This window comes from Callorhinus ursinus, unplaced genomic scaffold (genome assembly GCF_003265705.2).
Source record: "Callorhinus ursinus isolate GAN/ISIS: 27379988/994484 unplaced genomic scaffold, GSC_fseal_2.0 scaffold1, whole genome shotgun sequence".
In the NCBI taxonomy this organism is placed as follows: Eukaryota; Metazoa; Chordata; class Mammalia; order Carnivora; family Otariidae; genus Callorhinus; species Callorhinus ursinus.
This window is the reverse complement of record NW_027397063.1, coordinates 66,144,862-66,170,600: the sequence shown is the minus strand read 5'-3', so window position 1 is coordinate 66,170,600 and position 25,739 is coordinate 66,144,862. Positions and strand designations below refer to the sequence as shown.

Sequence of the window (25,739 nt, the reverse complement as noted above, 5' to 3'; positions counted from 1 at the left end):
CTATATTTCTGTTATGGGCAAAGTGTCAAAAGCAACAAGATTAAACCATACATTTATATGTATAAAATACAGCTATTTATTTATAACTGGTAAGTGCACAAGGGAACTCAGAAGTAATGAAGTGATTCTATTAGAAGGTTATTCATGTGATGGGGCACCTGGGTGGCTCAGTCGTTGGGCATCTGCCTTCGACTCGGGTCATGATCTCAGGGTCCTGGGATCGAAGCCCGCATGGGGCTCTCTGCTCGGCAGGGAGCCTGCTTCTCCCTCTCCCACTCCCCCTGCTTGTGTTCCCTCTCCCACTGTGTCTCTCTCTGTCAAATAAATAAAATCTTTAAAAAAAAAACAAAGAAAGAAAGAAAGTTATTCATGTGATACCGGAAAACAGTTTTCCCTACTCTGCCACCTAGTCAGCTCTGAAAACCAAACATCCCTAGGCCTGACTACAAACTGCTAAATCAGGTCTCAAAGAATGACACAAATAATCTTAAAAAAATTATATATATATATGAAGGGGCACCTGGGTGGCTCAATTGGTTAAGCATTTGACTCTTGATTTCAGCTCAAGTCATGATCTCAGGGTCTTGGGATCGAGCCACGCATTGGGCTCCCAGCTGAGAACTAGGAGTCTGCTTGAGATTCTCTCTCCCCTCTCCCTCTGCCCCCCCCAGCTCATGTGTGCTCTCTCTCTGAATAAATAAATAAATAAAATCTTAAGTATATTTATATATATAATAGATTTTGACCAGCAAATTTCTTAAACTCCAACTTAGAGATACTTGCAGGATGTTACTTTCCAATTTAAATTAAAGAACATGCATTTTTTTAAATTTTATAGTTGAATTTCTTATTTTACTACTTATTTTTTAGTTTCCTTATGTCATAGATTCTTCCCAGGACATTTGCTTTTAACTTTTATCTTTTTTTTTTTTTGCTATTTCTCACTTATACATAAAATACTTCAGTTGTGACAATGCAAAATGCTGTCATTATAATTACTGCTGCAGATAACTTTTCCAATAACTTAACCCTGATCTCCATCCTGATATCAAGTACCTAAAGGAGGATTTTAAATTGGTGTCTGAACATTTTCAGTGTTTCAAAAAGAACAAAACTCATTAGTACCATAGCAGAGTGTACAATTTGCTCTCCTCTAGGACTACTCAATTACTAACTTTCAAATATTTCCATTAAATGGAATAATAAAATTCCAGGTTTTGAAAAAAGTAGTTCATATATCTTAGTTGGAAAATGAAGAGTAATAAGTAGGTTTCCTAGTTCACTAATCCCCCCCTCAATAAATCAAGTATTTGAATTTCTGTATTTCTGTTAACAGAAAGAACTGTTCCTTTAAAGAAAGCAAACTTAAGTCAATCTAGGAATTGCATGCAAATATAAACAAAGAGAGTAAAAACTTTGTCAAACAAACAGATTAATTTCTTGGGCTTTAATTTTCATTATTTATAGGCTCTAGGATGTCAGTATTACTGCCTAAACTCAAGCTGACAAATCAAGGAGTACAAATCTCAATCAAATTTTAAAATGAAAAAGTAATTAAAAGAACATATATAATTAGAAATCAAAGAAAGAAAGGAGAAAACATTCCTCTTCTGTAATATAACTTTGATAGTTGTATTAATACTCCATACCTGTGCTATTCTAAATGATACACAATAAAATGATGACACAAAATACAAGAAGAAAACAGAAGGTATAAATGTTCTACAAAGTACATTATATGTCCAAAATGTAAAACCCAATCACTTTGATGTACAAATAACCACAATGGTAATCCTATAAATGAACTTTTGATCCCTTAAATAAATCTATTATTTCAGAGTTTTCAAAGCCATTTTTTTTTTGAGATTTTATTTATTTATTTGAGAGAGGGAGAGCACAAGTGGGGAGGGAGGGGCAAGGGAGAGAGAGAGAGGCAGACTCCCTGCTGAGCTGGGAGCCCAACGTGGCAGGGCTCTATCCCAGGACCCTGGGATCATGACCTGAGCCAAAGGCAGATGCTCAACCAATTGAGCCACCCAGGGGTCCCTCAAATCCATTTTAAATTGACTACCTCATTTGATAATTATAATAACCTTGTGAATAAAGTGAGAAATTCTTTCTTTTAAAGATTTATTTATTTATTTGAGAGAGCGAGAATGAGAGAGAGAGAGAGAGAGAGAGAGAGAGAGAGTACATGAGAGGGGGGAGAGTTAGAGGGAGAAGCAGGCTCCCCGCTGAGCAGGGAGCCCGATGCGGGACTCCACCCAGGGACTCCAGGATCATGACCTGAGCCGAAGGCAGTCGCTTAACCAACTGAGCCACCCAGGTGCCCAAAAGTGAGAAATTCTTATCCGAATTTTTTAAGTATGAAAGAAACTAAGCAACTTCCCTAAAGTCAGATGGTGAGTAACAGCAGAGCCGGGATGAGAATGTAAGGCTTCAAAATCCTAGTCAAGAGTTCTTAATAAAAGCAGAAGAGCAGGGGCGCCTGGGTGGCTCAGTCGTTAAGTGTCTGCCTTCAGCTTAGGTCATGATCCCAGGGTCCTGGAGGCCCCCATTGGGCTCCCTTCTCTGCGGGAGGCCTGCTTCTCCCTCTCCCACTCCCTCTGCTTATGTTCCCTCTCTTTCTGTGTCTCTCTGTCAAATAAATAAAATCTCAAAGAAAAAAAAAAGCAGAAGAGCAATTCATCAAAAACGAACAAATGATTGTCTTATATCAGACAATGTTTAAATTAGCTCCATCTATTAATTGAGATCCAAGTTGGCCTTACCGCTACTAAATATTCCTAATGTCATCCGAAAATGGTAATAAAAACAAATGCAGGATGGCTATTTTTGAAAAGGAAAACAAAAAAACAAAAACAAAGTAACAAGTGATGGAGAGTGTGTGGAGAAATTGAAAACATCGTAGTTGCGGGTGGAGACATAAAATGTATGGCCGTTGTGGAAAACGATACTGGGATTCCTCAAAAAATTAAACAGAATTATTATATGATCCAGAAATTCCACCTCTAGATATATACCCAGAATAAATGAAAGCAGGGATGTGAACAGATATTTGTACACCTATGTTCAGAGCAGCATTATTTACAATAGTCAAAATGTGGGGGTGGCCAAAATGTCTATCAAGGGATGAATGATAAACAAGATGTGGTATATACATATAATGCAATATTATTCAGCCTTAAAAAAGTAAGGAACCTCTGACACAAGCATGAATGAACCTTGAGGACATGAGGCTAAGTGAAATAAGCCAGACACAAAAAGACAAATATTTTATGATTCCATTTATGTGGAATACCTAAAGTAGTCAAATTCATAGATACAGAAAGCAGAACAGTGGTTGCCAGGGGCTGGGGGAAGGGAGAATGGTACAGTGTGTGCAAGTACAATGTGAATGTACTTAACGGCACTGAAATGCACGCTTACAATGGTTAAAATGTTCAATTTTATGTTGTGTATATTTTACACAGCATAATTAATAATTACACTTTTTTAAAAAATATCACAGACACACAAATACTGAGTGTAAGCTACAAACAAAGAAATGATTATTAAAGCCTGAAATGTCTTATTTGCATGGGAAGAGCCAAAAATTCCCTAATAGTCAAAAATATTAGTCTTAGTACTATAGTAAGATGGAGAGAATTGAGATATAACTGAGGGGGTATAGAGTTGGTAAGGGTATAGGAAAATCTGATGAGAATATCCAAGGAATGCACTGCCTAATATAATATCCATTTTGCCTATGTGATCACAGAGCACTTAAAACACGCTTGGTCCTATTTCAGATGTGCTGTAATTATAAAACACTAAATATCTCACAAGTAATGTATTGACTGGTTACATATTAAATAGATAATATTTTGGATATACTGGGCTGAATAGATTATTAAAATTTATGTCGTGGGGTGCCTGGGTGGTTCAGTCATTAACCGCGTCCCTTCAGCTCAGGTCATGATCCCAGTGTCCTGGGATCGGGCCCCGCGTCGGGCTCCCTGCTCGGTGGGGGGCCTGCTTCTTCCTCTCCCACTCCCCCTGCCTGTGCTTCCTCTCTCGCTGTATCTCTCTCTCTCTGTCAAAAAAATAAATGAAATCTAAAAAAATAAAAATAAAATAAAAATAAAATTTATGTCACGTTTGTTTTTATTTTTTTAAATGTGACTACCAGAACAATTTGAATTATGTATGTAGCTCATATGATATTTCTATTAGACAGTTCATCTTAGAAAAGTTCGTTGCTGTCTGGAAGAGAAGTGTCCTGACTGGAGCTAAAGCTATAAATTACTGAACGATGGGAGGACAGGGGAGAAAATTTTCTGACCCGACTGGTCCTGATGCTCATACATAGACTAGGGAGATGTAGAGTATCTTGGATGCCTTTGGTAGGATGGAACTGGCTCACAAAACATTTATTGGCCCTTCTTAACTAATGTTTCATCACTTTCATCCTAAATTGGACTTTTCATGTTCTTTTCTCTCTTCCATTTTCAATTACCCTTTTGTGAACTAATATCCAAAGCTGAATTGGTACAAGCATTGATTTGGTCATTGATTCTATAAAAAGGTGCACACTTAATTTATTCCAGGCACTCCGCTAGATTCCATAGCAACTGTGAGAGATGACCACTTGATTCTGGCCCTCACGGAGCTCAAGGCTAAGAAGGAGAGCACAGACGTGCACACAAATCACAGGGTGTTCAGAGCCAGAGTAGAGAGGTGAATGGAAATGAGTACAGAACAACAGCTATTTGATGCTGATTTAGCCTTGAAGGAGGCAGAGAATTTAGACAGATGGATAGGCTACTGAAAAAGAGTGAAGAAATGAAGTGCAAGTTATATAAGAAAAACAGGGACTGGTTGAAGAATGGGGTAAAATAGAGAAATAGGGAAGAATAAGCCCAGCAGGGCTAATTCGTGTCAGACCTCCAGAGTTCCAAGCTGGATGTTTTCAACCATGATCCTGATGTCTATCAGCCTCAATTTGATAGGGAATGAAGAGTTAAAAAATATGTCCATCAAGTACATGAGTGTATAGGGAAAATCTATGTATTCAATCTCATTATCTAGAAAAATGTCTACCTATGTTTGCATGACATGAATATAGCCAGTCAGATTAGTAGGAAGAATCAGTCAAACTGAATCTCACAGCACGGATCCTATAACAAATGGCGGGCAGCATCTGAAACTTTCATGAGTTCTGATATGTTGCAAACACAATTGTAATTTCTTAGACACAGACCTCGCTGAGGCACCATTATGTGTGAAATCTGCTGCTTTTCTAATATATACAATATCTGATATACTCCAAGTACCATAATTTTGACTACAACTGAAAGGTGGGGTTCACTTGGTCAAGCTAACATGTTGAGAAGAGTTATCCTTTTGTTTTGTGGGGAGCTTAATGTAGCACTGAAGAAGACTAAACAACAAATGATAAATCAAGAATTACTAATCCCATATATGAGCATCCATATACTTTACAGTAAAAATTAATCATAATTTTATACAGCTACTAGTACTAGACTTTGGAGTTCTGGTGTTAATTTCCAAACATACACTACACAATTGTGGGAAACATTTAAGAAGCATGCCTAGGAAACTGCCTAGGTTCTGAACTCCAAATAGTTATATAAATTTTACAGCTCCCAATCGTGCTTCTCAAATCAGCCCCATACTATGGAAGATTAAGTTTTTCTCTTCCTGATAATCAGGTCCTTATTAGTAATTGCAATGACCTCTGATCTCTTACTTTGCATTATTTCAAAGTACATGATTTTTAAGGGGCGGGGAGATTTACCATCACTGTCTATACAATAAGCTATTATTTCTTTAGGAATATATTTATTTTGCTCTAGGAGGCTCTACATTTAAAAAAAAGTCTCTTTGTTCTTGAATATTTTCTTCCTATGTCTTCTGTTGTATGCATTTGGCCCACTTCAGCTAGGACAGCAGTTTGATACTCCAGTTCTTTTGATGAGGAGTAATTTTCAGACTGGGAATAAAGTGAAACAAACAAACAAAAAATCTAACCCCCTGTATTTCTTGTTCTCCCAGCTCCCCAATCACCTTTCTCAGAAACTCACATTCAGTGCCACTGCCCATTTAACAGTTGGAAACAAGTTCCCGGATTTAGGCAATTTGTGATGTTACAATCTTACTATGTTTCATCTGAGACCCTGGGGACTACTTTTGTGATACAGATTTTATTTTCAGTGGACATGATTTAATGGCTACCACTTGGCATGGAACTGATTTCCAACTGTGTTTCTTTCTGATTTCACTTCACAGTATTTTCCCAACAAAGTTTCAGTATCTAAATATCAAGAATGTTCAGTGTCCTGATGATACAATGCCTGATTAACAACGTTGCTGTTCTTTCACCTGGGTGGTTCTTGATCACATTCCTTGCCCTCTTTATTCTTTAAAGCACACATACACACACACACACACACACACACACACATGCTCTTTTTTATCCCATAGAATGTTTTGGATATAAATACCATTATTCCTCTAAGACATGTGGGATCATAATGGTTTTGGATAATTGGTAAAAGGAGACAATGTTCTGAAAAGGGAAGCATTTCTGTTTGGTTCTTTAGTACTCTTTCTTCAAATCAGTTTTCTATTTTCCTCTATTTTGGTACTTGTTTCAATTTATTTCGCTTTTTCCCCTTCTCACCACCCATACCCCCTTCTCCTCTCCTTCTTCTGGATGTTTCCTTTTATTCATGTTTTGACTTTTCTTGATCCATAGTACATTGGAACAGAACGAATTCACTGCAGCTTTCAGAGTAAAAATGAGGTAGATTTGATGAGAGAATATTCTTCCTCATGTGCAGACACAAGGAGACACAAAAGTTTCTTATAACATAGCCTACATCGTGTATTACTTCAAGACCTAGCATTCACTAGAAATCCCCAGTTCAACCCCTTAAGGTGAGCAGTCACCTCCTAAGCAGTCAGTGTCCTCATTATCATAGCTAATATTAATTGAGCACTTACTGTATATCTGCTCTTTATATACACTCTGGTTATTTTAAATGATCTAAAAGATCCTTTTATTGGTTCCTTTTGCAACTAAGGAAACTGAAGAACAAAATGGGTAGTTTGTTGGAAGTAGTGCAAGGCACCACAGGGCAGAATCAGCATTAAAATTCATGTGTGATTAACTCTAAGGTCCCTGCTCTAAGCTCATAGTCAAATAGTTTAATGTGTCTGGAAAAAAACAAACAAACAAACTACATAAAACTTTGTTGACTGGTCTCAAGTTGAAACCTTCATCCCAAACCTCATGGGTGTCCTCAGCACTTCCTGGAACCCTCCTACATTTCTCTTGCCAGTTTTCTCTCCCATTCTTTCTAAGGGGCCATTCCGTACCTTCTCCTTTCTCCTCAAACCTTCCTCAGACTCAGGTTATAGGCCTGTCTTCTTTCTTTTCTTGTCTTGTCTTTCTCTCCTCTCTCTTCTCTCTCCTCCATTTTCCTCCTTCCTTCCTTCCCTTCCTTCCTTTTTTTTTTAATCAGTAAACCACCTTGCTTTGTATTTCACTTAGAAAAGAGCAGCAGAAGAGAAAGTTTTCATATTTCCACTACGAAAATGACCCACCTGCCTACATCTGCTCACATGTGTTCTGGTGCTTGAATTCTTCCCATGCCTGTCTAAATCTGGCCCTCCACTTGCCGCTTCCGAGTATGATCCCACCCCCTTTGGTCAGTGTTATTTAGTAACCATCTCTCCTGTAATGCCAAATCTTACTTCTCCCCAGTTGTTCCCATCAGTCTATAAATAGGCTGTAATAGCTTTAAACAAACAAGCAATCACACTATGTAACTACCATATTTCTCTCCAGCTAACTCCCCATTTCTCTATCCCTCCTTTCTTTTCGCATAACTCCTCAAAAGTGTGATTTCATAATACTTTCTTTTTTTCTTTACCTCCTGTGATAACTTGAAACCACTCCAATTAGATTTATTCCTTGCTACACCCCTGAAATTACTCTTGTCAAGTCACTATTGACTGTATGTTATAGACCCACTGGTCAATCCTCCAGGACCTTATTGGATCCCCTGACAGTCTTTGATAGAGATGACAGCTCTGGTCATAGTTTTACCTCTTTCTAACTATATGGACCTGGGTGAGTTATTTAACTTCTCTTAAACTCAGTTTCCTCATGTTTAAAATTGGGATGATAATCTTAAACTGCATATTCCCGGGGTGTTAGTGACTATCAAATGATACTCTGTGGAGGAAAGCAGGTTAACAATAACGAGCCACACAAATGTCATATAAAGCAATACTGTGGCTACTAATCATGACATATTATTTCTAGATTCCTGCAAATCACTTAAAAAGTGAGTGTTCTTATAATTATGGGGAGAGCTAGATGTAAATCTTTGATTGTCAGTATTGCTCTGTGAGGGAGATTGCAAAATCTGTGTGGAGGGCAAGTGTAGTCGTTGCTGACAAATTCTGTTTTCCAAATGGAGGCAATGTAACTCCAATTTCTGATAAAGTTCATAAATGGCCCTCTATAAAGAACCCCCATCCTATATCAGTTTCCATCAAAGAAGAATGAAATATGACTAATCTTTTTATTACTACCAATTTAATTGAATTGTCCTTGGCCCGCTGTAATTTCTAAGAAGTGGAAAGGTTAGATTGCTCTGTTAATGTACCATTAAAGATATTTAATTGTCTTAATCGCAGATCATGGAAGGGTGTGAGCAATTAACATGAAGCAATTTCACACCTTAATTAATGTCACATGAAATCCCTTTGGAACTGTAAAAGAATTTTAAGTGCTGGTTCAGAAGCAATATATTGCCAAAGGAATGCACCTGGTATGCTGTAAATATTTATTATGAAGAGTTAAGAGACATTGTGAACACAAAGATCTATATCTTCATTTAGAAGGAGATGAGAAGCAATATTTGTGTGCAGGAGAGAGATAGATATGGAAGAAGGATGTAGCAGGGAGAGGTAGGAGGGTTTTATTTAAGACTAAATTCAAAGCCAGGAAAATGCTGCTTTGAATGAGTTACACTGGTTTGGGGGAAGAAGGTGTCACAGTCTGGCAGAGATTCCAAACTCAAAAGATGGACACAGAGAGAGAGAGAATTGCAGCTATTTGCTATAATTAAAACAAACAGGGGCATCAGCTATAGGTATTTTTTTGCTCTGTTTCTGTCTTTCAGTATGGTGGGGTCCAAAAGAGGATTCTGGGAAACAAACCATTTAGTTTTTTTCCAGTCAATTGAAATAAAAATATCAAAATCAACTTGCCACTACTATCCTCCCATTTAGAGCTCCTAAAACATTAGGATTCTTGGTTTGTTCAGTTCTTTGGTATCTCATTGTATGGTTTTTGAAGAGATTATTTTCCCTCCAAATTTCATTTACATTGTCTCTAATCCCTTAGTGAATACCACACCTCACAGCATTTCTCCAGTACATAACCCAAAAACACAATGTCCAGTTTCCAAGGGAAAATGAAAAACGCACTTTAGATTGATCTAATAGATTTGGGATATCCAACTTTCTTTCAGTCTTATCTTCATGTTATTCCTATGAAACAGATGGCATTTATAATCAACTTCATCTTCAGAGATTATTGAGGTTTGAAGAGGGTAAATTATTTTCTCAAAATTACTTAGCAAATCATTGGCAAAATGTTTATCAGAACTAGACATTTATTTATATTTGATTAATTGATTTGTATAAGGTTACTTTTAGTCAATGTTAATTTAGTGCAATAATTGGTGTTAGCTCTAATTTACTCCATATAATAATTTAACTCAGCACTAGAATACAGCCATCTTAATAGCAGTAGGAAATGGCAAAATGTAACATGTTTAGTATATTCAATTCCATGGTGTCAGAGTGACAATTTACTCTATGTTAGATTAGGCTTAGTCCAATATATTGATCACAATAATCTGAATAAATTTAAATAATTGCCTATGGCCAGACTTGATCAAAATGAGCCTAGAATCACTAAATTCAATTTAGAACACTAAGTCTTGATCCTGGTTGCCATCATTATCACTTGGACAATAAAACCAGATCGCTCTGGAGATCCGGTCTGAGAATTTCTAACTACAGATGGCTGGGATACTGATGTTTGGTAAACACTGCTCTACGTTACACTGTTGGTACTTAGATTCTATTAGCTTAAATCAACAGTTACAACAGGAAAAACGGATAATTTAAATGTGTGTGTGTGTGTGTGTGTGTGTGTGTGTGTCTTGTCTCCCCACTGGAAAATATATTGGTGGAAATTAGCAAATGTTCCTTTATTTAGAGTTTAATATTTCTGTAGCAATGACTCTCAATTAGTATTTACTACTTTTACTGTAGAAACATATTTCTCCCTCCGGGATTAAGTTCTTGAAGCTTAAATCTTTGAAAAGTGCACACATTCTTTTCAGGAGGAAGGAACCAGATTCTGAATACCCAACCACCTGCAGTAGCTGAGTAATGAGCTTCTTGGAGGAGGGAGGAGAAAAGGAGGAGACTGTATCTTGTTCTTTGTCAAAAACTATTTGGCTGCTGTATCTAAAGCTAAAGGGGGAGGTTACCACCAAGACAATTTAAATCTGGGGGAGTTACTTATCTGTGGTGTGAACAATGGTCTGAAAGGGCAAAACTGGGAATCATGAAGCCTGTTCCATTGTCTTAAATTCCAGGGGAGGGGACCCGTGTAAGTAACGGTTGACATGCAAGTGTACATAGTAATGGGTTTAAATATCACGTCCATCCATCTGTCTGAATAGATGCCCTTGCAACTCTTCATTAACACCACCTGTGTTCTAAACCCAGGATGGAAAGTGAGAACATGATGGGAAAGGGGCTGGTGGGTAATTATTGTCATATAATCAGTGCAGGACTTAAAGATCCTGGGACTGGCAGAGTTTAATTTTGGGAATCCTGACACTCAAAAGGATATCATCATCAGGACTGGGGAAAAGGCAGAGCTATTTGCAAAACAAAACAAACCTTCTCTGGCTTTCCCTCTGTAAATGGTCAATTTCCTTCCCCAAGGAGGGGGGGACATTTACAGTCCACAGTCCCTACTGGACTCTGTTGGTAACTATGCAGTGGTGGGTTTACAGATTTATAAAAATTCCTTTAAAAACTAAAGATAACTGACAACCTTTCCAGTTAGCCAGCAATATGGTTAACCTCTTATAAACTTGTCATTTTCTCTCTCTTCTGAAAGTGAATTCTAGTTACGTGCTTTATAATTGTCCTATGGAAAAAAATATTACCAAAAACTTCCTTTACAATGGGTTATGGCTAGAATGTTTTTCATCCCACTCCTTCTAAACAAAAGTTACAAATCACCCATTATGGGGGTAGCTCATAAAACTGTACTTTATTCATTCAATAATTCAATAAAGGATATGTGTTTAGAATCATTTTATTTATAAATCCTAAGCTGGGCTCCCTGAAGAAACATGGTTTTACAATAAAGTGATTATAAAGAATGCACAGAATGTCACTGTCAAAGAACTTTAGGAATCATCTGCTCCAAATTTTTCTTTTGCGGAACAGGAAATGAAGCCTGTTAACATTTGTCAAGAAAAAAGTGATATATTCTTTATCCTTTCTTGCTTAGTTTTAACATGGCATTCTCATAACTATGCTATCTGATTATGTACCACTATGAATTTATCTTGTCATATCATGTATATCTGTCTCCATTTTGCATGGTTTAGAGCTAGCTTACTATGCAAGTTGTTTCATGGTATAACATTTCTGCTTTCCTATCACTGACGTTTTTAATTATTAGCATATCCATAGGCTTACTTCAGATTAAAGGGACATATGATGTAGGAGGTAGGTATATAGGCTTTGGCAGTAGGCTTCCTAGATTGCAGTCCCAGTTCTGTATTTATCTAGCCCTCTGATTGGCCAGGGCATACTTACATACTTATTTTAAATATTGGTCTCTTCATCTATAAGATGAGGGTAATAACATAAGGCTGTTGTGACCTTTAATGAACATATGCAACCTGCCTAGTAAACAGTAAACTGTATATAAATGCAGTAAGACTAGTAATAGTAGTAATAGTAGTGGTAGCACAAATAGTTTGGGGATCCTAGTGAGCAGAGAGAAGTTCTTGCTGCATAGTAGAATAATGTCTAAAAAAGCCTCAAGTGCACACATCTTGGATACTAATGGTAATTATATAATTACATCATTTGATAACATAAAGCATAGCTGCATGGAGAATCACTGGGAATTTGTTCATATTTTTGCATTATAATAATGATCTCAAAGTAAAACAAGCTATGGGAGAACTGAGGAATTTCATGGGTCTGTTGCAATATAAGAACATGAAGGTCTCCATGAATCTAAAAGGCTTTTATTTCTAAGGAGTGAGCAAGTATATTCTAGATTTAAAAAGGAGCGAAGCATATAGGAGACATTTATTCCACAGCATTTGCTAGGGTCTTATTATGCTATGTTGAGGTTACATTTCAGGCTTCAGACTGTAAGCAGTTTCATTCATCCTCACAGAGATTAAGCACATGCTCGCTTGAGTCAGAATGCCTTGGCTTGGATTCTGCCTCTGCCACTTACGAACTGCTTGATACAGGACAAATTACTCAATGTCTCTGTGCTTCATTTTCTACATTTGTCAAATGGGGATAATATTAGGATCCACTTCATAGAAATGGAATGGAAAAAAGGGGGATAACCGAGACATGTTTAGCACAATACCTGTACAGGGTAAGCATTTGTAGAACTGTTAGCTAATTTGTTAAAAAAAAAAAAAAAAGTTAACCTTGCTCTCTAAGACAAAAGGCAAAGACATTTCTAGGGAATTAAAAGGCCTTTGTTCTGAAACAATTGCATTCTTGTTTTCATTTTTGGAAATGATTCTTATCATATTCCATATACTCCAACACCTCAGCTTTCATTCCTGCCATATAGAGAGACAAAGAGCCTTGGAAACAAATCCAAGTGAATTTAATATTTGTGTTAAATTAGTGAATCTGATTTAGAATGGACTATTCCCCCCCCTCAGAACAAAATGGAAATCGTCAAAACATCAGTAAATAAGGAAAATAAAAAACAAAACAATGACCAAAAGGCTATCAATAAGAAAATTAGGAAATCAGGGCTATTCTAAAGTTAAGATGTTAAGATGATGGCAGGTTGAAGCAGAGGCTCTTACTGTCCCAGTCCCATTCTGCTATTCTCTCAAAATAACTGAACACTTATTTGGCATGTAGCCATCCAGAAGAAATGGTACATTCTTAGGCTTCCCTGCACATAAGTGAGACCACCCTGACTGGGTTGCAGTCAGTGGGATTTAAGTATCATATGGCAGCTAATGGGAACCTTCTAGAAGAGAACGCTGACACAGGGTTTTGCCTCTGCCTTTCTCATCCCTTCTTCTTCTGTCTGGCTGGAATGAGGACGCTGGTTGGATCGTGGGGGCAAGAGTAGAACCAGGGCCATTGTGTGGTTGTGTTGATAGTGCAGGGCGCACTTGTACAACACACTAGGGAGAGTGGCACTCAGATGGACTTAGCTGAGGTCCCTAACAACTGGGAAGTCACAGAACAGGCCCTGGATGGCAGGTTTCTTGATTTGGTTGGTGAGAATAAAACTCTGTATGATTAAGCTGCTCTTAACATGGGTTTTGTATTGTACATAGCCAAATCTAATTCTAAAGTAAACAATTAGGAATGTCTAGTTGTCTCTTCCAACATTTGTACTGAAATGCAGCAATAACTATAGAATTTAGGCAGCTCTGAGACTAGGAATGTAGTCATTGAATCCATTACTCTTGGAAACGTGTACGTAGTCACACAGTCTCAAGAAGCTTGACTAGCCAAAGTGCAAACAGCAGTCATGAATAGGAGGGTAAGTTATCGGTGTGTTTTTTCTTTTTTTTGGGGGGGGTCGGTATGACAAGCATTTCCATAAAAAGAGCAAATAACACATGTGGATTTTTCCTTTCCTTTACACTTTCCAGAATTCAAAAATTGTTAATGAACATGTGCTACTTTTGTTTCAACAACAACAAAGTCTATATAAATGCGCAAATAAAAATGATGCAGTAGAGGGGATGTGGGTAGGGGAATGGGTGAAATAGATAAAGGGTATTAAGAGTACACTTATCTTGTTGAGCACTGAGAAATGTATAGAATTGTTGAATTGTTATACTGTACAGCCGAAATAAATAGAATATGTATGTTATATACATGTATAATGTACATGTTAATTACATTCCAATAAAAAAATGATGCAGAAGTTTTAACAGTTTATTCACACTGCACCCAGAGTGTTTTTGTCTGCTTGATCTCTACCTCTCACCTCTAATGGTCTGAACCTGGCCTTGCCTTGCAATTACATTTAAATGATCAAGTTTCCAATATCTTTTTTTTTTTGTGGAAGTGATTGCTCTTTCCCTAAATCCCAATATCATTTCCAGCAACATGTAATACATCACTTTCTACATTATACTATTGGCTTTAATACACGTATCTCATATCTCCAAGAATACTGTAAGGTTATCTGAAGCATATATAATTCTTCTTTGTCTTCATACTTACCTATTCATTCGTTCATTCATGTGTTCACTCAATTGATGACAGATTATTAAATGTCTCTCTGATATGCAAGATATTATACAAGCAACAAAGATATATGAGAAAAAAACTTGTTCTGTACATTCAAACAATGATCAATCCATGGATAAGAGAAGACAGTGTGGCAAACAGGTAAATTTAATACAATGTGATCAGTTCTAGGGGAGAGGATTGTATAAAATGATAAAGTGACAGAATATTTAATTCTACTTGAAGAGAGTCAGGCCCCCACACAAGCAGTGACTCCTGGATGTGTTCTTTACAAAGACTAATAGGCATTTTCAGGCACGTGAGTGGATGGACATTATGGAGAGAGGAGGGCCAAAGAACTACGCGCGTCCCCAAACTGTGAAAACAGATTACAAGAAGGCAAGTTCTGCTTTGTGTGGTTAAAAGGACAGGGTGTGAGGGGAGTTTTGAGAGGGATCAGGAGCTTCGAATGTCACATTTCCCCCCAGGGCTTCCAACACAGTGTCAACTGAACAAATGGTTGTTGACTATTACAATCATAGGTATGGTGCAGCAGGAGCTATGATGTTATGCTAGTCGACCGGACCATGCCTGGTGGATATTCAGGGGACAGAAAGCCTGGCTATGTTACAGACTTGTAAGGCACTGCCTCAATCTCCTTATTTCCACAGACAAGGAGGCTGAACTAATGCTTTAAGTGATTATAATGTGACTTTCAGAAACGAAGGTTATCAGTAAATGTCTAGGTTACTGCTATTTTTTAGCCGGTCTTAAAAAGCTTGAATGAATACAGCAAAAGTGGTTACCCCAATAGTATAGTCTCATCTTCCACAAGGAACAAGTTGCCCAAAATGGGTTTCCTTAGCATAAAATTATTTATTCCACCAATCAATTTTAAATAAGTGAACACTGTATTAAATGATCATGAGAGGGGAGGTTATAGGCTTGACTGAGAAGGATAAAATTGAATACTGTAAATGTTTACTGATCACAGTAAACAGCATACTATTTTCTTTCCTTAGAAAATACAAAGAAAAATTAATACACCATATTGTTAGATTTGTTCACAAAGATGTATATGTTAGCATATATAAACATATATAGATATAAACATATCTCCAAAGGCTTTTTGCAAACTTTAAAGCACTATAATAACATGACTGGCTTGTCAAGAGTGTAGCTTGAGGAATTAAATTATTGTGTTCAACAGAGAAGGAAATTACATTCTAAATGGTAACTAGCGCTATTTTTCTACTTTCAGGAATTTTCTAGCTTCTATTTCAAGCAGTTTTTTTAATAAGTGCCAAGTATTTGTAATAGAATTTTTTTTCTTTTTTAGGAAGAGGTAGTACTATGTTTTCTGAAACTTTATTTTGATATGTTGCATTCTAAGTAAACTCCACTGAGCAAGGGACAAGGAGCAAAATTGGCATCAACACACAGAAATCAGGGTCTAAAAAAAAAAAAGTTCATTTCATACCTTCAATGGGTTTTGGTACAAAATGTGATGAGGGCTTGGTTTTCTTCACTCTGTTTCCCTTCATAATTTGACCTTCTTTATTGAGTCCCAGAAACCATGCTCGGCCTGATTCTTGTTGACGGTACAGTGTGGAAGAATAAATCACATAGTAGTTTTCAAATACAGATTCCTTAAATTTGCATTCTGGAGTGAAAACATCCTGCAGACGAAAAGAAGATACAAAAGAGAGAAAGGATTTAAAAGTGAACTAGCAAATGCTTAAATGCAATGAACTTGAAATATAGGTCCTGTATTAAGAACAAATCAGGCAATTGCACATAATTTCTAGAGGCACTCACAAAGATTCATCATACAAAATCAAGAAACAAGATTTCCTTTCTAAACAACCTCTACTTCACAGAACACAACTGTCAGGCTTGAATCACTCATTGGGCTAACATCAATCAAGGCTGTACTCAGGTCTGATCCCAGTAAAATATTTTGTAAATTTAAGAGATTGACTACTGAACATTTTAGTGGCCCTTATCATGTAAAATGTATCCCTGGGAATCAAAATCAAACACAACCACAGCATACACAGGTTCATGATGTTTTTGAAGGGATTACCTTCTATGTACATAACTCTATTATGCAGTCAAAGTTTGTTCCATAAAATCACCAGTATGCTACCTCTTTGCTTAAATGTAACTTTTCATTTAATCTCTTTGTAACATTTTTTAAACTTGATAACCAAAACTTCAGGTAACATACCCAGGGATAAGTAGTAGAAGAAATATTACTACTACATTGTGTGATCTTCAATGAAACATAGAATAAGAGTTTTAAATCAAGAAGGAACCTTAAAAATCCTCTACTTCAACCTCATCATTGGATAAGTGAAACAACCAAAAGGTTATCTGATTAATTCAAAGTTACACACACATGCATACACACATGCGTGCACACATACAGACCCACACACACACACACAGATTACTGCATCAATGCCAGAATTCACATTTCATGCTTCACAATCACTGCCTCTCAAGATCACCTTTTCTGCCTGAGTCTTGTTTAGTGACTTACAATGAAACTTTATAATAAGTGCAATGAAATCATATCTTAACATGCCAAATGGACAAAATATATTTCAAGGAATGAAGAAATTCCTTCCCTTATGAGATAAGCAGAAGAAAAACAAATGTGATAGCATCTTCTTCAATTACACATATATAAGAATCTTACATGTGAAACACATTCACTGCTGTCTTTGCGATATACTGGAAAAATTTCTTCCTTGTAACCCTTTAAGTGTTAAGTCCCCAATGCTTTAATGCAGTTACACCTGCAGTTAAGTTACTGAGGAATATGAGGGACTAATGCCGGGTGAAACCATGTCCTTCTAGGTGATACTCACAGACTAGTCCCCTGGGTTCATTTGCAGAAAGCTACAGTGATGCATCAATGGGTGTTGGAAGGTTCTCTGGATTTTAAATGGTTCTAAAATTACAGAGCAAGAGAATGAGACTGAAGTGATGGGAAGGGGGATGGAAAGGCGATTGTGAACATTATATACATATGTGTATATACATATATAATACAGATAGAATATGTATTATTATTATATACTGATAATAAATATATACATATCTATCTATACTATATTGATAATAACAATAAAATGCCACAGGACACTCTCAACTTTAAGTAAACCTAATGGTTAAGAATCAGAAAAATAAGTATGCAATACGACTTCATAGCTGCTCTGAAGGTGGTAATAAAAAAGATGGATCATAAAAAGTATTGGTGAGGATATGAAGAAACTGTCATCCTCATATATTGCTGGTAGGAATGCAAATAATGCAGCAGCCATAGAGAACAGTTTGGCGGTTCTGCAAAAAAGTTAAACATACAATTACCATATGAGCCAGCCATTGTACTTCCACGCATGTACCTAGGAGAAACGGAATTTCATATCTGCACAGAAACAGGTCCACAGATATCCATAGCACTATTATTCATCATGTGGAAACAATTCATACATCTAGCAATGAATGCCTGGATAAACAGGATGTGGCATATACATATAATGGAATATTATTCAGCCACAAAAAAGAACAAAGGACTGATTCATGTGATAACTTGGATGAACCTCAAAAGCATTATGCTAAGTGAAAGAAGCCATATGTTGTATGATTCCCTTTATACGAAATATCCAGAATAGGTAAATTCAGACACAAAAAACAGATTAGTGGTTGCCAACAGCTGGGGGTCAGGTAAATAAGGAGTGGCTGCTTTTTTTGGAGAGATAAAAGTATCCTGAGATTAGATGGTAGTGATGTTTGTGCAATTTTGTGAAAAAAAAACAACACTGAAGCAGACACTTTAAAACATGAATTTTACGGTATGTGAATTTTATCTCAATAAACAAAAGAAGGAATCAGAGAAACAAAGCGACTAGAGAAAATGAGGGAAAAGAATACAACTATTGTATATTCCTTGTCTGGCAACACAGAAGTAAATGATGGGCCTATGGGGTTCTTCTATAACCTTGTCTCAATATAATTAGGACAAAGTTTAATCATTGCCATGTAGAGGAAACAAAGTGATTCAGATTCAATTTATAAGATATTTTGAAGTTCTGCTTTTCTTCAAGGACTGTGTTAAAAGACTTAGAAAATGCTAAAATTTACTATAGATTTTACTAGGTATATCTATATATTATATATAGATATATTTAAAGGTTTTATTTATTTATTTGACAGAGAGAGACAGAGCACAAGCAGGGGGAGCAGCTGAGGGAAAGGGAGAAGCAGGCTCCCTGCTGAGCAGGAAGCCCGATGTGGGGTTTGATCCCAGAACCCTAGGATCCATGACCTGAGCTGAAGGCAGACGCTTAGCTGACTGAGCCACTCAGGTGCCCCAGGTATATATATTTTTTAAAACAGACCAATCAAAATAATTTCACAGGTTTTATTTCTAGGCCTAGCTCAGTACTAGTCAACCCTAGATACTAAGGGACTCTTGAAAGTTCCATGAATAAATTATACATAAGAAAGGAAAATATATGGGACAAGGAATTGTGTACACATATTATAATATATTGACACAACCTATTTATTTAGAAGTATACTTTACAGACATGAAAACTTCAAGGTAGATACAAATCTGCTTAGTGAGAGTTAAATTTGGTGACTTTATTTAACATAGTAACTGAAGCCTCCCCCCCCCCCCCCTTGGGGTGGCTCAGTCTGTTAAGTGCCAGACTCTTGATTTCAGCTCAGGTCATGATCTCAGGGTGGTGAGAAGGAGGCGCACATCCAGCTCCATGCTGGGCATGGAGCCTGCTTAAGATTCTCTCTCTTTCTCCCCCATCCATGTTCATGTGCTTGCATTCTCTCTCTTTCTCTCTCTCTCAACAAAGTAACTAAAGCCCCTGATACTGACATAACTGCTCTGAGAGTCACAGGAAGTTACAGGGAGATCCAGGCACTGGGCTAGACCATGAGCTCCTGGCTGCTGGTTCAATACCTTTGCAATGCTACATACACATTGCTTTCTACTGCATAACCAAGCCTGCATATGATGCCAGGCTGCCAGTTTGAGACTAGCCATCATAAAACACACTCCCACCAAAGATAATTACTACATTGTCTTTTTTGTATATGAGAAAAATAACACCTTTATTTAGTAAATAATGAACTCTGAGATTTCTGTTGAGTTTCACAATTATTTAAAGTCTGCTCTTAAAACTGCAAAAGTCCAGGATATCAGGCAGGGACATGGGTCAGGAATAGCATTAGGCTGGGATTGGGTCTTGAATTTCTGAGCTGGTGGAGTCCAGACACAGCACCCAGGGCCTAATCCAAAATGAAAAGTCAAGTGAAGTATCCCATTTAACATCATTTCAAGGGGGTTATGCAGAGTCAGAATTTGGAAATGAGGCAGCTAATAGCTCCCCAGGGCAAAACATTTCAGGTGGAAAAAATGTCAGAAGCTGAGTGCAGGCACTTCTGTGGGGCACAGCCTTCTGGAAATGGTGAGAAAACCTTATGCACACTGAGCAAACTTGGATAATGATTCTAAGTGCAACCTTTACTTACATAGTTTCAACATAAATATGAAGGTAGACATCAAAAAAATTACAATATAGTTGTTATAATCCCTCTTTTTATGTAATGAGAAATGAAATGTCCTAGACTTAGAATAAGAAAATCAGTTTTGCTTTGGGAACCATACCTACTAGCTGTGGGACTTTAAGTAAGTGATTAAACTTCTTTGAATTTCACATTTGCAACTATAAATTGAGTTATTTTAAGGAAAGTAAGATGAAGGACATGGAAGCCTGTTGTAAACTTTTAGTATTTACAAAAACTTCAACTCATTATTCTTCTTAAGTTTTTACTTATAGCCAGAAAAGTACAATCAGTCATGTAAATAGACATTAATTCTGTGTTTTTGTCATGAAGTTTGTATCTGCTCCAGCATCCAGGACCCTATGCTATAAGTTGTTTTGTCCTACATAGATTGTTCCCACTATAGCTAAAACAAATTACACATACACACATAATTTTTAAAAAAAATTATCTAAAGCTTTCGGCAAACATCTGGGCAACCACATATATTCAGAAGAGGATCTGAGGTTAAAAAAAAAGTGTGTTCAGAATGACAATAAATCTCGTGTGTAATGGAGACAAGCAGACTTGGAGCCAAAGGTGATAAAATCCTAGACTACATTAATCCAGTGCATATACTGAAAGCAGTGTAAATAGCAAGTGGAATAAGGAGGATTTTTTTTTTTTTGAAAGACTAACCAGTAGCTATATTGCATCTCGTGAATTGTGTTTATATCTATTATCCCAAGAAAGCAGTTCATTGTAGGTACATAGCAATGCTTGTAGAAATATTTGTTGATGAAACAAACATCTCCACATGTACATCATGTATGTAGATATGTGAAATGCTGTTTACTTTTCACAGTTATTACTCTAGAATCTTTCCAAATCTTAAAAAAATAAGTTAAAAATAAGTCTTTCCCATGTTAAGTTTATTCAGCTTGAGCTGACCTGGATTTCAGTGGAATATGAATACAACCTTTGATAGGGTTCCAAAATTACTTTTGAGAACTCACTTTCATAGTAGCATTTGCAATGAAAAACAACAATTTTTTTGTTCTAGCATTGTACAAGTCATTACGTGACCAATTCTTTTTCACGTTCCAAATACCTTCTCACCCTGCTTTATCCTAGAAAGGTAACAAGACCCACCCGTTTCCATCCAGATGACAAGGAAAATTGGAATACCACTTAAGCCCAGGGCAACCACTCAGGATCCTTTCCAGTCTCACCCCATTTCCTCTGATTCTTATCTACTCTCTGTACAGTTCCAATCTCTGATCCCCAACCTCTACTTTGATCCCTCTTCCATATGCAGGTTCTTCTTACTCTTCTCTCTGCACTGTTCTGGTTTCTCCCCTCCAGTCTTAGGGTCTGCCGTTGCCCAGGATGAGGCCCTTCTTCCCCAGCGGCCTATAACTATGTCAGCCTTAGCCCTTTCCACCTTCATTTGAATGGCCTTCTCCTTTAAATATAAATAACATGAGGAAGAAGGAGACATTTAGGGTATTTGATGGTTAAAATGTTATATTTTTTTCATGGTTGACTATCACTGCCAATACTGTGTATATCATGTATGAGTTCCTTGACATGCCCACACTTCCCATCACCAATTGTACTTTGCTTAGGTTGTTCTATTTCTCTACCCAAGAGGACCATGACAAATGCTCTTCTCAGTCATTATAGGTAATCGTGAACTTTCCTTCATTTAGCTTCTCATAGTATTACTTTTTTTTTTTTTTTGCAGTATTTAACTCACTCTGCTTCTTGTATCATGGTTTTTCTTGCTCCTATTCTAGACATTCTGAGCTTTGCTCACAAAACCATGTTACTCGTCAATGTTTATTAGGAAGTCCAGTGTATTCAGCACTCGATTTATTCTTATTGAATTAAATCAAAATATTCTAAGTTAAGGAAACAGCAAAGGTTGTGTGATAAGACAGAATGGAATGACAGTATTGACTCTGTTTCTTTAGTTGTATGGTCTTGGACATGCCATTTAATTTTGATAAATCTTTGTTTTTTCATCTATAAAGTGAAATAATAATTCTTACATTAAAAAAATTGGTGAAGACACTTAAGATCTGTCCTAGTAAATTTCAAGTATATAACAAAATATTGTTGACTTCAGTCACATTGTTGTACATTAGCTCTCCAAACCTATTCATCTTACCTAACTAAAACTTGATACCTCTTGACCAATATCCCATTTCCCTCTTCCAACCCCTGGTAACCATAATTATACTCTCTGCTTCTACAAGTTTAACTATTCAAAGTTCCACATTTAAGTAAGATTAAGTGGGGTTTGTCTTTTTGCATTTGGTTTATTTCTCCTAGCTTAATATCTACCAGCTTCATCTGTGATATTGCAAATGGTAAGATTTTCTTCTTTTTAAGGCTAAATAATATCTCACTGTATATTTATTAATACCGTATTTTCTTTATCCATCAACCACCAACAGATACTGAGGTTGTTTCCTTATCTTCATTATTGTAAATAATGCTAAAATGAAGATGGGAGTGTAGCTATGTCTTCAAGATCCTGAATTCATTTCCTTTGGATTTATTCCCAAGTGGGACTGATTGTTGGACCATAAGGTAGTGTTGGCACCCTCACCCCCCCCAAAAAAAGGAAGAAAGAAAGAAAAAAATGGTAGCTATGTGAAGTGATATATATGTTCATTAGTTTAATTGTGATAAATATCTCACAATGTATCATATACAATTCTTAATTGGCAACTACACTTCAAAAGAGCTGGAAATAATCCACCATGAGTTGTATTCAAGCACAGCTGAAATGAAAAGATGGAAAATGCTGAGTGTTGACAAGGATGTGGAACAAGGAAAATGCTGAGTGTTGACAAGGATGTGGAACAAGTGGACCTCTTATACATAAATGATAGGAGAATAAATTGGTAAAAGCATTTTGGAAAACTCTTTGGCAGTATTTATAAATATAAGTATATCCTATGATTCAGCAATTCTGTTCCTGGATTTATACACAAATGAAATCTATCCCTATCTATCTATCTATCTATCTATCTATCTATCTATCTATCTCCCAAAAGACATATACAAGAAAGGTCATAACAACACTATTTATAATGGCTCCCAAGTGGAAACAACCCAAATGCCCATCAATAGTAGAATGGGTATACAGTATGCTCAGACAATCATAAAATACTATAGAACAGTGAGAATAAATAAAATACAACTATAAGCAATAATATGGATGATTCTCACCAACATAATGTGGAGCAAAAGAATCCAAACAAACAAACAAAAATAACTGCTGCACACTGTATGATTCCATTTATATAAAGGTGAAAAGCAGGTAAAACTAATCTACTGTGATAGAACTCAGGATAGTGTTCAGGGAGGGTAGTTGCTTGAATGAAGCAAGGGGAGGGACCCTGGGATGCTGGTAATGACCTATTTCTTGATCTGGGAGCTGGTTACATGAGTGTGTACACTTTATGAAAATTAACTGAGCTCTATTATGATTTGCACACTTTTTATGTACATTACTTGTCATAAAAAAAAACCACATGTGTGTCAAAAAAAAGTGGCGAAGATTAAGTAAAATGACAAATATTATTTCCCCAAACCATTGTTCTTCTTTCAAAATCAAGTTTTTTTTTTCCACATAATTAGCTAGCATATCATGCATGGCAATTTTATAGCAATCACAATCACTCATTCATGAGTTGTGGACAAGTTTTGTTCAAGATGAAAACATTACACTTTTAAATCACATAATTTATTCAAGAAAAAATGTTTTCCCTCCAGCTCACTTATTCTAATTCTCACTTTTTATTATAGGCCGTTATATAATGCACATACTTACATGTTTTATTTAAATAGTGCTTGTAAAACTGCCTAAGTTAAAACTTACCATTTGCAAGTTCCTATAAAAAAATAATAATGATAATGATAATAAAACATAAAATGAACAGACTAGAAAAAGAAAATTACCCACACACATGAAGAAATGCACAACAAATATTTTCTGTAAAATCATTTGCATTCTTTAAATTTCTGGCTTATTATGCACTAACAATTTTCCAAATCGTCAAACTGACCTTTGGCAAATCAGTTAACCTCTCTGAACCTCAATTTCCTCTCTATAAACTGAAGATATGTTTACTACAGATTCATGGAACTATAATGGTCAAATTATGTAACACATGCACAAGCTCTTTGATACCAATAAAGACCTATACAATTATTTGAAAGAACTTATTTCACACAGAAGACTTCGACTTCAGAACAATAAAGTCTCTACATTTTGGAGATACATCACTCAAAACCACTTAGGCTCCTCCTAGTTTTACTTGCAAAATGTATGCTTCCCAACTCAACTAGGAATATATGACTTGTATAATCCTGTACAGTTAATATAATTAAAAGGTAGCCTAATTACAATTTATTTTCATCCCGTTCTTTGCAGATCTCCATTTCCTCCTTACAGCTCTAGCTACAATATACCATGGGATGAATGTGCAACGAATGAATGAACTCTCAATGCACTGCAGCCACTGGTCTCCTTGCTGTTTCTCAAAAACAAGCATTACCCACTTCAAGTCCCTCACAACTGAGATCCTCAGTTCTTGAAAATGTCTTCATGTTAACACGGTTTGCTCTCATTTCATTCAGGTCACTGCTCAAATCTGACTATCTCAGAGAGCTTCCCTGACTACCTTATGTAATTTAGCACCTCCTCCTCACTGTCTAATCCTTTACCTTGCTTTTTTTTCTCCATAACTTATCACTAGTTGGCGTGATATTACATATGAATTAAGTTCTATGAAGGTAAGCACCATGATTGTTAATTTCCTTCATATTTCATGTATGTCATAGTTGTTGGAATTAAAAAAAAATCTATTCTGAGTCAAAATAATTTGGTGAAAGAATTTCATGAAACCTAGATTTTTATTCCTGTATATCTGTAATCTGTGTTCAAACTGGGAAGATCACTTTCAATCTTAGGTTCCTTGTTACCCTAAGTGTAAAAGAGAATTTTGTTAAACTAGGCAAAAACTCAAATGTCCCTTTTGATTTAAACTTTCCATAGTCTTTTCATATTCAATAGTTAAATAATTTCTTGAAATTAAGGAGTCCATATAAGATATGGTTATTTTAAAAAACAGTGCTTACCTACCAAAAATTTTGGTAATATATTGTTATCAGGAAAACAAAATAAAAAATGTAATCCGAGGAAATAAACTTTGCTGTGGGTAGTTATGACTAATGACTATGATATGTAAAAATTACTGACTTTTCAAACATATGCTAGATACAAAGGGCCTTCTCATTTTTATTTTTTTTCCTTTCCAATTAAAAACCAAAATCTTTTTCATATACAAAAGCATCTCCCCTGTTTACTGAGCTACCTTTTTATTGGGTTGTATATATGGAAGAAAGAAATAAAAAAAAAAATTGATGATTCTCACAAAACAATTTATGTCCAACAACTCCAGAGATAGATAGTTCCTTTGGTTATAACCTTTGAATATTTGGATGTGAAGCTTCTGGTTTGCTAACTTTTTAATAGCTTTTAGATGTACAGAATTTGAAAATCC

General features: G+C 36.3%; 1 protein-coding gene across 5 annotated transcripts in view; it reads right to left on the bottom strand.

Moving 5' to 3' along the window:
* The window catches only part of FGF12 (fibroblast growth factor 12), a 570,000-nt gene that overhangs the window by 6,585 nt on the left and 537,676 nt on the right, over positions 1-25,739 (bottom strand). For all 5 annotated transcript variants that reach the window (XM_073895559.1, XM_073895561.1, XM_025876646.2 and 2 more), the window contains one exon: positions 16,064-16,262. In XM_073895559.1, the coding sequence (XP_073751660.1) occupies positions 16,064-16,262 (199 nt within the window). The remainder of the gene's footprint in view (positions 1-16,063; positions 16,263-25,739) is intronic.